Raw genomic sequence first — 14987 nt, forward strand, 5'->3', positions numbered from 1 at the left:
TGTCTTGACATTTTAGATGGAAAAGACGTCCGAAGTCAGAAAGTCAATCCTTCGGTAATGCAGGGAAAGCAACTGAAAACATACTCTTGGGTGGCATGAACCACAGTTCCCCTTTTGCCATGAAAACCTCATGTCTCTACAGTTTCATGACCAGCTCTTTCCTTTAGGAAAAATGCAGTTTAGACTTTCCCCTACCTCCTTTTTTTTAAGTAATCACATGTATTTTTAGCATGTGCATTCACCCCTGCAGTTACCTGAGATGCAGGGTGAATCCTTCCTCCTGCAGTGCTGGTTCTCACTGTCTTCACAAGGCGGCAGTACTAGAAGCAGGTCAGTCTGGAGGACTGGGGAGGGGGCCGCTGAGTCCTTCCACACCACTGTCAGCCACCTCTCCCAACTACAGCAACTAAATATCCAATCTAGACACAGTGTGCTTGCTGTGTAGTTCCAAGACAATTTCATAAATTCCCCTATGTTGTGCCTCCCAAGGCCACATAGACAGATTCCAGAGGCCCCACTGCCCTGCGGTATTTGGTTGTCTAGGTGAAAGGGAGATTTTAGGATTGCACAGTAATAGCTACCTCACACAGCTACTGAGGATTCAATGAGATAAGTAGGTAAAGCATCCAGCCTAGTCCCTGACCGGCCATAAGTTCGCATTAAAAATGTTAGTTCTGGGCTTCCCTGGTGGCGCAGTGGTTGAGAATCTGCCTGCCAATACAGGGGACACGGGTTCGAGCCCTGGTCTGTGAAGATCCCACATGCCGCGGAGCAACTAGGCCCGTGAGCCACAACTACTGAGCCTGCGCGTCTGGAGCTTGTGCTCCGCAACAAGAGAGGCCGCGATAGTGAGAGGCCCGCGCACCGCGATGAAGAGTAGCCCCCACTTGCCGCAACTAGAGAAAGACCTCGCACAGAAACGAAGACCCAGCACAGTCATAAATAAATAAATTAATTAAAAAAAAATGTTAGTTCTGTAGGTTAGTTCACCTAGTTTCTCTGTAATTCAAATAGCCACTAATAGATCAGGTCCTTGAATCCACTAGAATTAGTTATGTTATCTAAAAGGGGAGCAAATGAAATCCCAAGTGGAAAAGGGTCCGGGGTTCCCAACTAGAAATAATTCTCCCTTTGTGATGTCTAATGGGATTTAACATCTAGGTAACATAGATCTTTTTAAAAAATTCTATCTAGAAGAGAGAGTCAAGAAGATGATAAAGTCTGAATTCCTAAGAAGGAGGCATTGATCTGGTGCTTCTTTTACACAATGTATTTTCCACCTATACTTGTAGATCTTTTGCTTTTAGCTGGAATATCTGTCTCTAGCAGTGCAAAGAGGGCTCGTATTGGAGCCCTGGAAGACTGCCAGATCACATCTTTGTTGAGATGGTTGACGCAGTTTCTGGGATAAAGGAAGTTCCTGCTTGAAGGGTCCCATTTGTTCTTTTTTTTTTTTTTTTTCCCATTTGTTCTTAGACTTAGCTTGCATCATGTGTGTTGAACCCTGGAATTTGTATATGTAATTGCTCTTGAAGGGTAGGATATATAGAGAGCCAGTTGTAACTGGTTTGTTCAAAGCCTAGAGCAAGGCAGATCTGTGAAGGGAGGGGCAGAAAGGCCAGATCAACTTGGTAACAAGAGTCTCAGCCTGTTCAAAGCTGTTGAACATGCTCACGGGAGCAGGATACACCCTGGGGGAAACCAGGTCCAAAAATAATGGCCTTATACAGCATGAGGGTGTCGTGACTTTGATCTTCTGAGGCTGACTCATTTTGACAAAGCTTTGCAAAGATGCAAGTATACATTGTAGAAGTTTGTATGCAAATTAGAAATCAGGAATATGGATTTTTATGTCTAGTGGCAGACTGTAAGCTTAAAAATTAGTTCTAATGATCAAACATTCTACTTATTATGATATAGAGCACTGTCCAATCCTTTTATTGATACCTGAAATGATGAGAGTATGGTAGAAGAGTAATGTTTCTCAAGAATCTGTGGACACCTAGGGGTGTGAAGACATTATTTTCAGGTCCTTGTATTTTGAAGTGTGTGTTTTCAGTTCAATGGTGATATTTTAAATTATTGTTTACCCTTACATGAGTAAAAGGTTTTTTTTTTAGTTACAATTTATAACCAAAAGATCCTTTAAAAACATACCTTGGATCAATATGTTTTAAACCAGGGACTTGGCATATTCTTGATGATTCTTATAAAAGGGGTCTATTCTTTACTCAAGCATGAGAAACACAGTAATCTCAGGTAGGTGAGTTAACCATGACCCTGATTTCTTGATCTATAAAATAGGATTTATAAGGACTCCTTCAGAAGGTTGCTGTGGATTAAATGAGGACAATGTTTGTAAAGCACTTGGGACTTAGTAGGTGCTCAGTAAATGTTAGTTCTCTTCTCTCTCTGGGCTCCTTTCCCTCATTCCCTGAAGTTACACAGAGGTACAAAAGATGTAAGGACCCCAATTACAAATAGTTATCTTCTCTTCCTCAAGTAAAGAAAGTAGACTGGTTTTAGCAAGTTGTCAGGCTTTTAGAAAGTTAACTTAATCATGATGTAACTCCAGAGTCATTGAGAAGGAATCTAGTTGTGAGTAGAATGTTCTAGATAATCCAAGGGTAACTGGAGTGCCTTATATTTTCTGGCATTCTGCGATTGTCCTTTCTATTAATATCCAAATAAAAATTATGCAAACTCCCATTTGCTTCCTCACGTGAAACTCATTTCCCTTATGGGTATTTTTGAGAGTTTCTTGGAGTCTTGCCTGTTGTGTTGTCATTTGTCACTTTTTATTTAACTACTCTCTCAGTTCTTGATTGTCACTGGTCATCTGGTCACCATACTCCATGTCGAGCTTTCTCCCTGTTCTTCATAGGAGAGAGCCACTCCCTTCATGTTCTAAGCAACTGTTAGGCAGATACTACATAAAAAAAGAATGAAAATTTGCCATTTGCAACAACATGGATGGACTTAGAGGATATTATGCAGAGTGAAATAAGTCAGAGAAAGACAAATACAGTATGTTATCACTTATATGCAGAATCTACAAAATTTTAAAAAACCTAGTGAATATAACAAAATAGAAACACACTCACAGATATAGAGAACAAACTGGTGGTTACCAGTGGGGTGAGGGAAGGGGGGGGGCAAGATAGAGTAAGGGATTAAGAGGTAAAAACTACTGTATATAAAATAAATAAGCTACAAAGATATATTGTAGAGCACAGAGAATATAGCCAATATTTTATAACTATAAATGGAGTACAATCTATAAAAATTTTGAATCCCTATGTTGTACACCTGAAACTAATATAATATTGTAAATCAACTATACTTCATTAAAAAAAAGGCAGATGTTAGATTACAGTTGTTAATAAGAAGAGTTAAAGGACTTGAAAGCTGTCTGTCAAAAATCCCTGCCCCTAGGTTCCCTGCCCATGTTTCATCAGGAGGTCTTCCAGTTGGCTCTCTCTCCTTGGGTGCCAGCTGCTGGGCTCAGCTTCCCTTCAGATTTGATACATTTTCCCCTACTTTCTTTCCCCCAAGTCCCTGGGCCTCAGTCCCCCATTACTCTACCCAAAAATCTCAAACAAAATAGTTAGATCTCTATAAAGACTGTTGTAATAAAGCAAAACAAAAAATAAATAAACCCCCCAAAGACTGTTATAGTGTTCTTCTCTTTCCTTTAAAGCTGAAACATCCCCAAACTAAATATCAATGACACAAATCTGGGTCCCAATTCTGTTAATGCCAATTAGTTGACAGATTTTAGTCACTGATTATTTCTATACTGTAATTTCATTGAATTGGGGCTTGATTGGCAGGAATAGAGGTGAGGGTTGTAGGAGATGCAAGTATGTGTGGGGGAATATAAAATGATCTCCACTTATATAAGGAATCTAAAATAGTCAAAATCCTAGAAGCAGAGGGTAGAATGGTAGATGCCAGGGGCTGAGGGGAGGGGAAAACAGGGAGGTATTAGTCAAAAGGTACAAAGTTTCAGTTATAAAAGATCCATCTAGAGATTTACTGCACAACGCAGTGCCTGTAGTTAACAATACCGTACTGAATACTTAAATTTTTGCTGAAAGGGTAGAGTTGAGAGCCAGGAGATAGTTAAGTGTTTTTTTTTATCATAATAAAGAAATAAATAGGGCAGTAGGAAACTTTTGGTGGTGCTGGATATGTTTATGGCATAGGTTATAATGATGGTTTCTTGGGTATACACTTAACTCCAAACTCATCGAATTGTATACATTAAATATGTACAACTTTTTGCATGCTGACCATACCTCAATAAAGTGGTTTTAAAAAATATACAAAATGATCTCCATGATTCCTGCAAATTGAGATTCTATTTTATTCTAAAAGCACCTTTTTGGTATTAAAAATCACATACATTACAATGAAATTATCTTCATGTACTTTTATGTAAGCTTAATAATGAAATTACTAAAAATTACAAAAAGTTAAATATAGCTACAGTAATTTCATCTCTAATTTTACATGGAAAGTTTGGCACATACCAATAAAATTAATTGTACTGTTTTCCCACTGTAGGAGATATTTTACTTCTGAAAAAAATTATTTTGGAAGGGGCAAGGAAGGGAGGTATATGTGTTACTGTAGTAAGTATATAAATTTCAGTACCATATTTGATGTAAAAATAACTGATTTGATTTCTCATACATTTGTAATGAGTTGATTTTAAATTAGATTTCCATGATATCTCCCCATCAAAAAAAAAAAAGAAAAGAAAATGATCAGGTTGTCTTTGTTTGGGTGTGTGGATCATAATACTTTACCCAGAATTGATATTATGTAAGGTTTGAAGTTATAAGAAAGAATTTGAATAAAATACCTGGATCATAACCTAAGTCACCCTGTTGACACACCTGATGGGCCTTTTCACGTTTAAGTTATAAAAGAGAATTTAGTGGAGCACCAGGTCTCACCTCACACTCCAGGTGGGTCAGGAAGGTGCCCCAAACACAGATATTTCCGTCTAGCTCCAAGCTGTGTAGCTTCTCCAAGCCAACAGGCACACTCTCTGGGTTTGGGATGGTGGGATACATCCCACCCCAGTACTGTGTAGAGTGCATAAAGTATTGGGGAGAACTGTGGGGCGGAGGAAAGGCTGCATTGCCCCAAATATAGTAATGAGTGATTTTACTCTGATTCATTTATAAGTTTGATTATTGATTATGCAGATTGTGTTTATATGAGCAATTTTATTTGAAAAACCTCAGTTATTACTGGTCATAGGTAATGACTAAAATATCAGTTAGTATTTTATATGTGTGTTTATACACACACACACACATTTTAAACATACAGGCTTTAAAAACAAAGACACATCAAATCATCTCTTTAAATCCTGCATATTGTCCCCTCATCTTCCTCCAAGTATTGGTGATTCTCATCTCTTTTAAACCCCATCATTTAGAAAGAATTGTAAAGTTAATATTAATGTGTCCTATATATTTCTCGCTTACAGTGGTGGGGACAGCAATCATGTCAGCCACAGAGGAGGAACAAATACATATATTCAAGACAAACCCTATAGTAACATCGCTCTCACCCTCTCGCAAGCCTTTCTGTGTCCTTGAGTGGGAGGAGGGGTGGAGATGTTGCCTACCACTCTGGGCACGTCCAGGGGACCGTGAGGTGCATGGCAATGCCATCTTTCTTGTGCTTTAAGGTGAAAAAGTGCTTAAGAACCACTGCTTTAAAATAGAGGATTTTGAACTTTTAAAGCAACAGAATCTTTTTCTCAAAAGAAATTTTATAGGGCCCTGAAATAGGTAAAATAGGTAAAGCACAGGTGCTCTGGGCGAAATGGTGAGGGGTGGGAATGGGAATGTTACAGAACCCCAATGGCTGGGTTTCCTTTTTGGGTTTCCTTACCCTGGAGAGCCCTGCAGCAGCAGGAAGAACATAGTCTGTATTGCTCTGTAGTTGTCTCTTTTGCAACATAATAATTGCATCACCAAAGAGGGTGCAAGGGCACATCAAATATTAGAGATTTCCTGGAGGAATAGCTGAGAGGTCACAATTATCCTCAAACTCTGTGATGGCAGAAGGACGAGGGGATCAGTGGAAGAGGTTCTGCTCCCTTTCACCCCAACATCCCTACACATATGCAGGTACTCCTGTATCAGTTTACCCGGCTGGGTTTCACACATAAGATTTTTTTTTTTTTTTGAAGAAAAGATTCAATTTCTGAAAAATAAAAACAAAAGTTTTGTTTAATTTTCTTATTTTATAGGTGAGGAATCTGAGTACTGGAGAAGTTGTGATTCTTGTCTAGGTTGATTCAGTTAGTAAATAGCAGAGTCAAGACCACAACCAGGATCAGCTGAGCAACTCACCCCACGTTGGATGAATGTGTGCTCTGTGGCCAGCACTGTCCCAGCCAGGAGTGACCTCATAAGCCCAGTCTTTCTTTGATACCAATGTTCTCCCTTTCCTATTTTGGCTCTACTTAGGTGACTACTAAGTTTCTTCCAGAATGACAACGGCATGGAGATGATTCTCCCACTCAGTATAAACACAGTGAGGAATTGCCACTAGGAGCCCTTGATCCACATCCATTTTTTTTTTTGGCTGTGTTGGGTCTTTGTTGCCGCGTGCAGGCTTTTTCTAGTTGTGGCGAGCGGGGGCTCCTCTTCACTGTGGTGCGCGGGCTTCTCATTGTGGTGGCTTCTCTTATTGCGGAGCACGGGGTCTAGGCACGCGGGCTTCAGTAGTTGTGGCTCATGGGCTCTAGAGCGCAGGCTCAGTAGTTGCGGCGCACGGGCTTAGTTGCTCCGCGGCATGTGGGATCTTCCCGGACCAGGGCTCAAACCCGTGTCCCCTGCACTGGCAGGCGGATTCTTAACCACTGCACCACCAGGGAAGTCCCCACATCCATTTTTGACCAACACTTTGGAGAATTAGACTAGTTCGGTGCCGGCTTATACATGGTGTGGTTTCCTATATATTATGACATAGGGGAAATACATATGGTTGTAGTTTAATAGAATTTAGATAATCTGGGTGTTTTTGAGGAGAGGTGGGCAGGGTAGTGTAGAGAGGAGAGAGACAGGAAGCCAGCATTTCTAACTGAATGTATGACAGGAGATCAAGGGGGTGGAGCAGGGCCAGGGCAGACCCTGTGTCACATCAGCCTTGCTCAACCCTGCTGTCATAGGTAGGATCAGGACACCACCTTTCCACAGAGCTCTCAGAGGAATGGCGGTGGACAAGAGGAAGGTAGTCTGTTTTTGCCTTGCTATGTACGTGAGCCTGAGCCACCATCTTGTCTCCCACTAGCTGCCTCCTCGGGGCCGTGTCAAAGGCTGGAAACACAGGCATGCCCCAGTGAGAGGCCCAGCCGGGCCTTCTGATCTGGGGTGACCTGCGGCTGCTCATGTTGCACGGCTGCTGTCAGTCACGTAGTATTTGTGGATGTAAGAATTAAAGTGTTAAGTGTCAACAGCTAAAATAGGGGGTGGATTTATGTGTGTCATATGGAGTTGTTTTATTTACATCGGTACTTTCTGTACTATTTCTCTAAGAACACTCCCCTGCATATTTAGGGATTCTCGTTGTTCTCTAGACACATCAGGGGAATATTTGCTTGTTCATGCAGTCATTCTTTCTTTCTTCTTCCATCCCTCCATCCCTTTCTTTTCTTTCTCTTTTTCTTTCTGTCTCCCTCCCTCCCTTTCTTCCTTCTCTCCTGGGGGGTAAATATATAAATTTGTACACTATTACTTATTTCTTGGTCTCTTATGGCCAGATACTTAATGATTTTTATATCTGTGTAATTTAATTTCATATAGAAGTATCTTATATAATATAAATTTTATATAAATATATAATAAACACAGTAATATATAAATATAACAAATTTATATATGATACAAATATAAAACTATATTTGTATAAATTATACATGAATTTAATCCTCAAACCCAACTTTTACCCATATTTGCAGATAAACTAAGCCACAGAGACCTCTGCCCTCAAGGAGCTTATATAGATGTTGGAGTGTATGTCCCTGGTCTCTGTAGCCTATGACTCAAATAAGGTCACAATTCCCCCTTTATATCCAAATTATTATGATACAAACTTCCAGCCTATGTGACTGCCCCAAGTCCAACCTTCACCTGGTTTCTTTCTTCAGATAACCGCTGGGAGAGTCTCAAAGCACCACATCAAATGTGCCTGAGAGCAAGAACTCAGGTTCTCCCACATCAGCCTTTTGGTATCACAGTCTGTTGCTGCCTTGTCACCAGTGGCCTTTGTGAAGGTCACTGCTCCAGCAGCCTCAGATGTCCTTTGGAATCACTGCTTACACCATTGCTGTGGCCTTGGAAAGGAACACTACTGTCCCTTCCCTCAGCTCTTCTCTTAGAAACACAGTCAAGCTGTCAGGTCACTGGTCTAAGCATGAACCCAAAGTTGATTAAATGACTGGATCTCAGATATGCTTCACAGAGCAGGGGCCTGTTCACCCTTGCCCCTTGGCATCTCCATGCCTTGGAATCCAGGCCCCAGAGAAAGATGAAGGAAATTTCTTCAGCTATATGAGTAAAAGATTCTTGGGAGTGGTTCTTTTTGGACAAAAACAATTCTAGGTCTTCAATCTAGAAGGCGGAATTTGAGAGTGTTACAATAGCACGTTCTAGAGCTTTCAAAATAATCTTAATACCCAGACACTTTGGGGCACATGATCACAGTGAATTCCTACAGTCTTAAATTAACCACATCATCACAGTGGGGTCCCCCACCTCCAGCGTTAGCATTGTTGCCATAGCAACAGTGCTTGATGCCCTTATGAGAGAGCTGAGGCATTTTAATTTGATGAACACCTTTTAGAGTGTTCTAGAATCATTCCATGTGACGAATGAGCTGTGATTTGTAAATGATCCTCTGGAAGAGAACATCTGTCTTGCACTTTCAGTTACCAATCTGTGAATACACAGGTAAAATGAACAAGAAGATGGAGGCTGTTATCTACTCACCTGATAGTGATTAAAGCACACACACTTCACATCACTTCTTACTGCCAACACTGGTCTTTCTGACCTGGTCAGTTCACATTTATGCCTTCTTGCCACATCCATCCCCTTCTCTTTCTTTCTCTGTTGTCTGAATTACATGGGAAAGTGTTATATTTGTAACTTTTCTTGCATTTTTCTCTCAGGCCTCATATACTTTTTTTTAGTTATTCATTAGCATGTGGATGGCAGACTGAAGCAGCCTGCAGGGAAGTGTGGTCTTCCCAACTTCAACGTCAACTCTGCCTGGGTGGTCTGTACACATTTTGAAGCCTTTCAAAATGAGGGCAAAGGCAGAGGAAGATGGTCATTGGAATGAATCAGAAACTCCAATGGCGCAGTCATGAAACATTTGAAGATTGTGAAATAAAATATTTGCCTTTTTGTTTCTTATTTTAGAATTGCTTTCAAGGGCTTTTTTAAAAGCAAGTTTATTCTTTTTTTCCAAGAAGCATTATTTTTGCATTGTCTGCCAGATTTTGTAAGTCTTTTTGTGTCAGTTGCTCCTGTGTGTTTTTCAAATGTCCATTATTTATGTCAAACCACAGTGCTATCTTCAAGTAGAAGGCCAAATTTGATAGTTTTATCTTTGAGGAACCTACCTTAGGCTGTCTTTATAACTGGTCTAACCTCGAGCAAATTAAGCATAAGCAAATTGAAGGTTAATTTCTTTAGGAGAGCATTTGTTTAATTCACATGGATACTAGGCAACCCATAAAAGCTAAAAAATGGGGCTTCCCTGGTGGCGCAGTGGTTAAGAATCTGCCTGCCAATGCAAGGGACACGGCTCCGAGCCCTGGCCCGGGAAGATCCCACATGCCGTGGAGCAACTAAGCGCATGCGCCACAACTACTGAGCCTGAGCTCTAGAGCCCGCAAGCCACAACTACTGAAGCCTGTGCGCCTAGAGCCCATGCTCCGCAACAGAGTAGCCCCAGCTCACCGCAACTAGAGAAAGCCCGCGTGCAGCAACAAGACCCAACACAACCAAAAAATAAAAAAAAAAAAAAGATGAATTTCCTCTTAAGTAACTTTAACCTTTTACTATTGCTTTAATTAGAATATCATGCAATGTCTTAGTATGGACTACAAATGAGCTTAAATAGTACAATTTTATGAAAGGAAAGACAAAAATGACATGGCATGTGGAATCACTTTGAAGTGTTATGTATATAGGCCACATATCATTACTAGAAAATTAAGATTCCCAAAGCTTTCTAGAAAGCTATGTCTACATCATCCAACTAGTTTGTTGGCCCTCAAATTGGTAAATCCTTTTTCTGTCGTAATACATTATTTCTGTGGACTAGGTAAAAGAAAGTTTTCCTCTGTGCTGCCAGAATTCCAGACTGGGTAGCTGGAGTATAAGGAGCTTTTAGAATATGATACGGATAACTGAAACAACTACTAGTCCTTTGGCTCAGGTGTTTATTGTTGAGATGGTACCATATGACTAGGCTGAAAGACAAGTGTCAGCAACTGTAATAGGACTGTTAATGGAAAGACAGTGTGACTAATTTCTGAGGAACAGAATGAACCATCTTTGCTGTTGCTGTTATTGTTAATGTTACTGTTGTCATTGTTGGTCATTTTTCTTCCTTTCTACAGGTGCTGTAATTAGTTGGTCAGACTTTTGCTCAATAACTCAACTCAGCAGCTACCCTTTTATAGAATCTTATAGATTGGTGGAACTCATAGATTTCAAAAAAAAGCTTTAATATTCAAGAGGATCTTGGAAGTCATCTAGCTGAACTCTGTCTTTTTATAGATGAGGAAAATGAGGCTCGGGGCAAATACATGACATTCTAAATTGCTTTTTGTTGCTACAGAATCAGGTCTAGAATTCAGGTCTCCTGGCTCCTGGACCAGTGTTCTTTTCACCATATCATCCTACCTCCTTTGTATATCAGTTGCTCACTAAAGATAGAAATGACTGCTTTTAGGAGTTTCTCCTAAATGAGGAAGAGGTGTCTCTTCCTAATGCCTGGGTCATTGCCTCCTGTACGTCTTTTTTTTTTTTTTTTTTTACCACCAAAATGGTTTTATTTTTGACACTGCCAACATGCACAAAAATGCATTACTTTGTTTTCCTTAAACATTACTTAAGTACGCATTAGAAATATATGTTTACATTTAAGAAATGTAACACATTAAAAAAGTCCTCTATAAACATAACTCCTTTTCAATATATTTTCCTGCTTTGTTTCACACATAAAAAACATAATCCACAAAGTCATAAGTAAAACTATTAACTCTTATGACCTAAAAGTATACACAAATTTTGGAACTTGACAAGAATGTCCTTTTTCTGATTTTATATAAATAACAACATGCAGTATTTGCAATGTTTTTTAATTAAATGAATGACTTACAATCAAAACTTTTATTGTCTCCCAAGCAGTTCTCCCTATAATAGACCTTCAGTGCATTTGGTAAAGATGTCATGTATTTAAAAATTCAAAGTGGTCAAAAGACTAGATTTTAAAAATAGAACAGAAGGTTGCCATTAAATATTATTAAGCCTTATTAAAATCACTTCGGTTTGTCTGAAGAACAAAAAATGCTACCAAAGAGTATATGCTTGTGCTCTCATTTTTTTTTTTTTAATTTTTGGCTGCACCCCACGGCACGTGGGATCTTAGTTCCCCGACCAGGGATCAAACCTGCACCCCCTACATTGGAAGGTGGAATCTTAACCATTGGACTGGATTTCCGGGGAAGTACCTATACTATCATTTAAATGGAAGCTAACAAAGTCTTAAAAAATCAGATTAAATTTGTATTAGTCTTGGGAAAAATATTCCACTGAGATTCTGTTATAGGAACAGAATCCATGCTAAGTTTTCTAAAATTTATTTTGAACCATCACTTCGATTAGTTAAAACTTTCAGGGTAAAAATAATGACACATAAAAATGATCTTAGAAAGGCACATTTAGAATTCCTGATACAGAACACTTGATTATTTCGTTTTTGTTTAATGACTGGAAATCTTTATTCCTTCAGAAAATAATAACATTCTTTGTTGAGTGACACCATCTATTTAGTGATTTACTAGATAACCACTCAAGGTATATTAAGTTAGCACTCAAATTATTTTTATGTAACAAAAGTGAAAAAGACTTTTCATGTTGGAATTGTTTCATTATGCATTATTATTTTTAAGGCCGTGATTTACAGAGTATAAAAATTAGAAAGAAAAACATTCTCAATTAATATTCTCACTAAATTTAGATTCAAATGATAAATAATGGTAAGCTAAGCACTGTCATTACTTTTAAAATCTAAGTTTCTAAGTTTCATTCTTCAATCAATACAAATATGATCTGCTTCACACTATTAACTGCCAAACTTTGTTTAAAAAAACTAAATATTCTTTGTTAAAGAGCAGTTTACAACAAATGTTTTTCCATACTCTTATAAAAAACAAGATTCTGATATGCATACTGAATCTAAGTCAAAATCCACAACTGGTAGCCGAAATTGTCAACTTTCAGCCTAATACAACATAAATCCAGTTATTTTGCATAAACAATTCAAAGTTAAAGTTTATAATGGAAATGTCAACAAGTCATAACTACAACATTACTACCGATGGGTTTCACTATACTTCAACCAGGCACAGCAGATGTGCACATCTGATAGACAGACTGCTTAGAAAATTAAAGCTATCAGAGCTATAAATAAGGAATACATAAATATGAACACAGCAGTGCCAAAGCATTAGAACTGTTAAAAAAAAAAAAAAGATGTGGTGTAAACACAACTGATAGTTTTCTCCGTAAGCCACTTTCCACTGATTTATAAAGCTATGGTTTTATCATTCTTTTAAAAAGGACAATGTTTCCACATTGCTACATGCAGTGATTTCATTGTACATTCTTAACTACAATGCAATCTTCAATCCTCCTGCAGAGCTTAACATATCTCATCAGGATTTCTTCAGAAAGTCAGCTCGTCTTATTTTCAGCAGCCTTTAATGCTTCGGCGGCCTTGCGAAGTTCCTTAATAACTGATGATAAAGCTTCTGGGTTAATTCCTTGTTCACAGAGCCGTACACATATAGACAGAGTTTCCATATCTAATCCGGTATTCAAAATTCTTGAAATCTCAAGCAGAGATTTCTCCATGGTCTCCCTCACCGCATTCAGATTCGCCGCCGCCGCCCCGGCGCCGCTGCTACTCGCCCTGCCGGAGGCTGGAGGCCGAGGGAGGAGGGCGAAGGGCCTGACCCGGAACTGGAGCGCCTTCCTTTCTCCTGGGTAGTCACACCGCGCGTCCCCCGCTCTCGCCGGGCAGGCTCCGCCCCTCGCGCTCGCCTCCTGTACGCCTTGATCGAAAGCTTGTGAGTCCGTCACTCAAGATACCTATTTCCCAAGCACTCACCAGCTATTTAGACTCAGTACAGGGGCTCCCTCATGGAAACAATTGCTATGGAGTTGATAAAATGAGGTAATGGTCTTCAAAAAGCTGGGCGGGAATAGGTGGCAGTTCCTGATAAACCTGTCATTGGTCCGTGGCAAACTGAAAAAATTAAGGACAATATAGTAAATTTCCAGATAACCAATATTATTCAATTAATTTGAAAAATTTGAGTTTGGTTTTTCTATGTTTTCTTCATTGAATATTTGTGATACTGGGCACTGTTGGAGATACAGTGACTTGTCCTCATGGACATTACATTCTAAGTGGAGGACACAAATTTTGAACAATAAAACACATATTTCACATACCAGTAAGTTCTATGCAGAAAGTAAATCAGAGTATCAGGACAGAGAATGCCTGGAATAGGGCAAGGGTTGGTTAACTCACGTAGAGTGGTTAGGGAGGTCTGTGAGGAAGCAGCATTTGAGTGAGGAATGGATGAAGAGAAGGAACCACCAAGTAAAAATCTAAGGGAAGAACATTTCTGTCAGGAGAAAGCATGCGCAAAGGTCCTGAGGTGGGAATGGGCTTGGTGGTAGCAGACATGGAGTGAGAAAAGGTGGAGAACAGAAGAGGTTGAGATCACAGAAGTGGTCAGGGGCCAGGTCATGCAAGTAAGGCATTTGGATTTTATTCCACATATAACAGGAAGTCCATTGGAAGGTTTTAAGCTAATAGGGCAAGAGAGAGGGAGACAATTTAAGAGATTTTAGCAGTAATTTTATTTTTTTTTTGGTCGTATCAAGATAAGTGTGTGTGTGTCCACATGTCTCTGTGTGTGTGAGTGCGCGTGCACACGAGCATGTAGCAGTAGTGTTAATGACAGAAAATGATGATGTAGACTAGGGAGGCTGGGTTGGAAATGGAGGCGATGAAAAGTGGCACATTTGGAGTATGTCTTGAATGTTGAACTGACAGAATCTGCTGAAGAACAGAGTGTGGGAAAAAATACAAAAGTGTGGCTGACAGACTTTAAGGTGGTCCCCCTGACCACTGCGTCCTGGTGTTCATGTGCTTGTTTAATCCCGTCCCTTTGAGTGTGGCTGGGACCTGTGACTAACTTTTAACCAATAGAATATGGCAAAGGTGATGGGATGTTACTTCTGTGATTACATCATATAAGACTCCATCTGGCTAGTAGGCTTTCTCTCTTTCTCCCTTGCTAGCTTTGAAAAAGCAAGCTGCCATGCTATCAGAGGGCCTCTGGAGAAAGTCCTTTGGCAAAGAACTGTAGCTGGCTTCTAGATACTGACAGTGGCCTCCAGCTGACATCCAGCTAGAAGTCAGGACCCTCAGTCCTACCACCACAGGAACTGAATGTTGCCAACAACCTCATGAGCTTGGAAGCAGATCACCAGCTGAGCTTCCATATGAGAACTAAGCTTCTCGATGAGAATTGAGCCCCAGTCCATACCTAGACTGCAGCCCTGTAGAGCCTTGCTGAGCCCTGACTCCTGACCCGTGGAAACTATGAAATATGTGCTGTTTTAAGCTGCTAAATTTGTGGT

At 39.9% G+C, this 14987-nt stretch overlaps 1 protein-coding gene across 1 annotated transcript; it reads right to left on the minus strand.

The window, feature by feature from the left end:
- Nucleotides 1-2670: 2670 nt before the first annotated feature.
- On the minus strand, nucleotides 2671-14891 carry LOC309630940 (uncharacterized protein; the record flags this gene model as incomplete). The annotated part of the gene is made up of 2 exons (XM_082396777.1): nucleotides 2671-13396; nucleotides 14804-14891. 2 exons carry the CDS (start codon nucleotides 14889-14891, stop codon nucleotides 13005-13007), a joined length of 480 nt encoding a protein of 159 aa, XP_082252903.1. The 3' UTR covers nucleotides 2671-13004.
- Between the last annotated feature and the right edge of the window lie 96 nt (nucleotides 14892-14987).

Source organism: Balaenoptera borealis, assembly GCF_965194805.1.
Source record: "Balaenoptera borealis genome assembly, chromosome: 6".
In the NCBI taxonomy this organism is placed as follows: domain Eukaryota; kingdom Metazoa; phylum Chordata; class Mammalia; order Artiodactyla; family Balaenopteridae; genus Balaenoptera; species Balaenoptera borealis.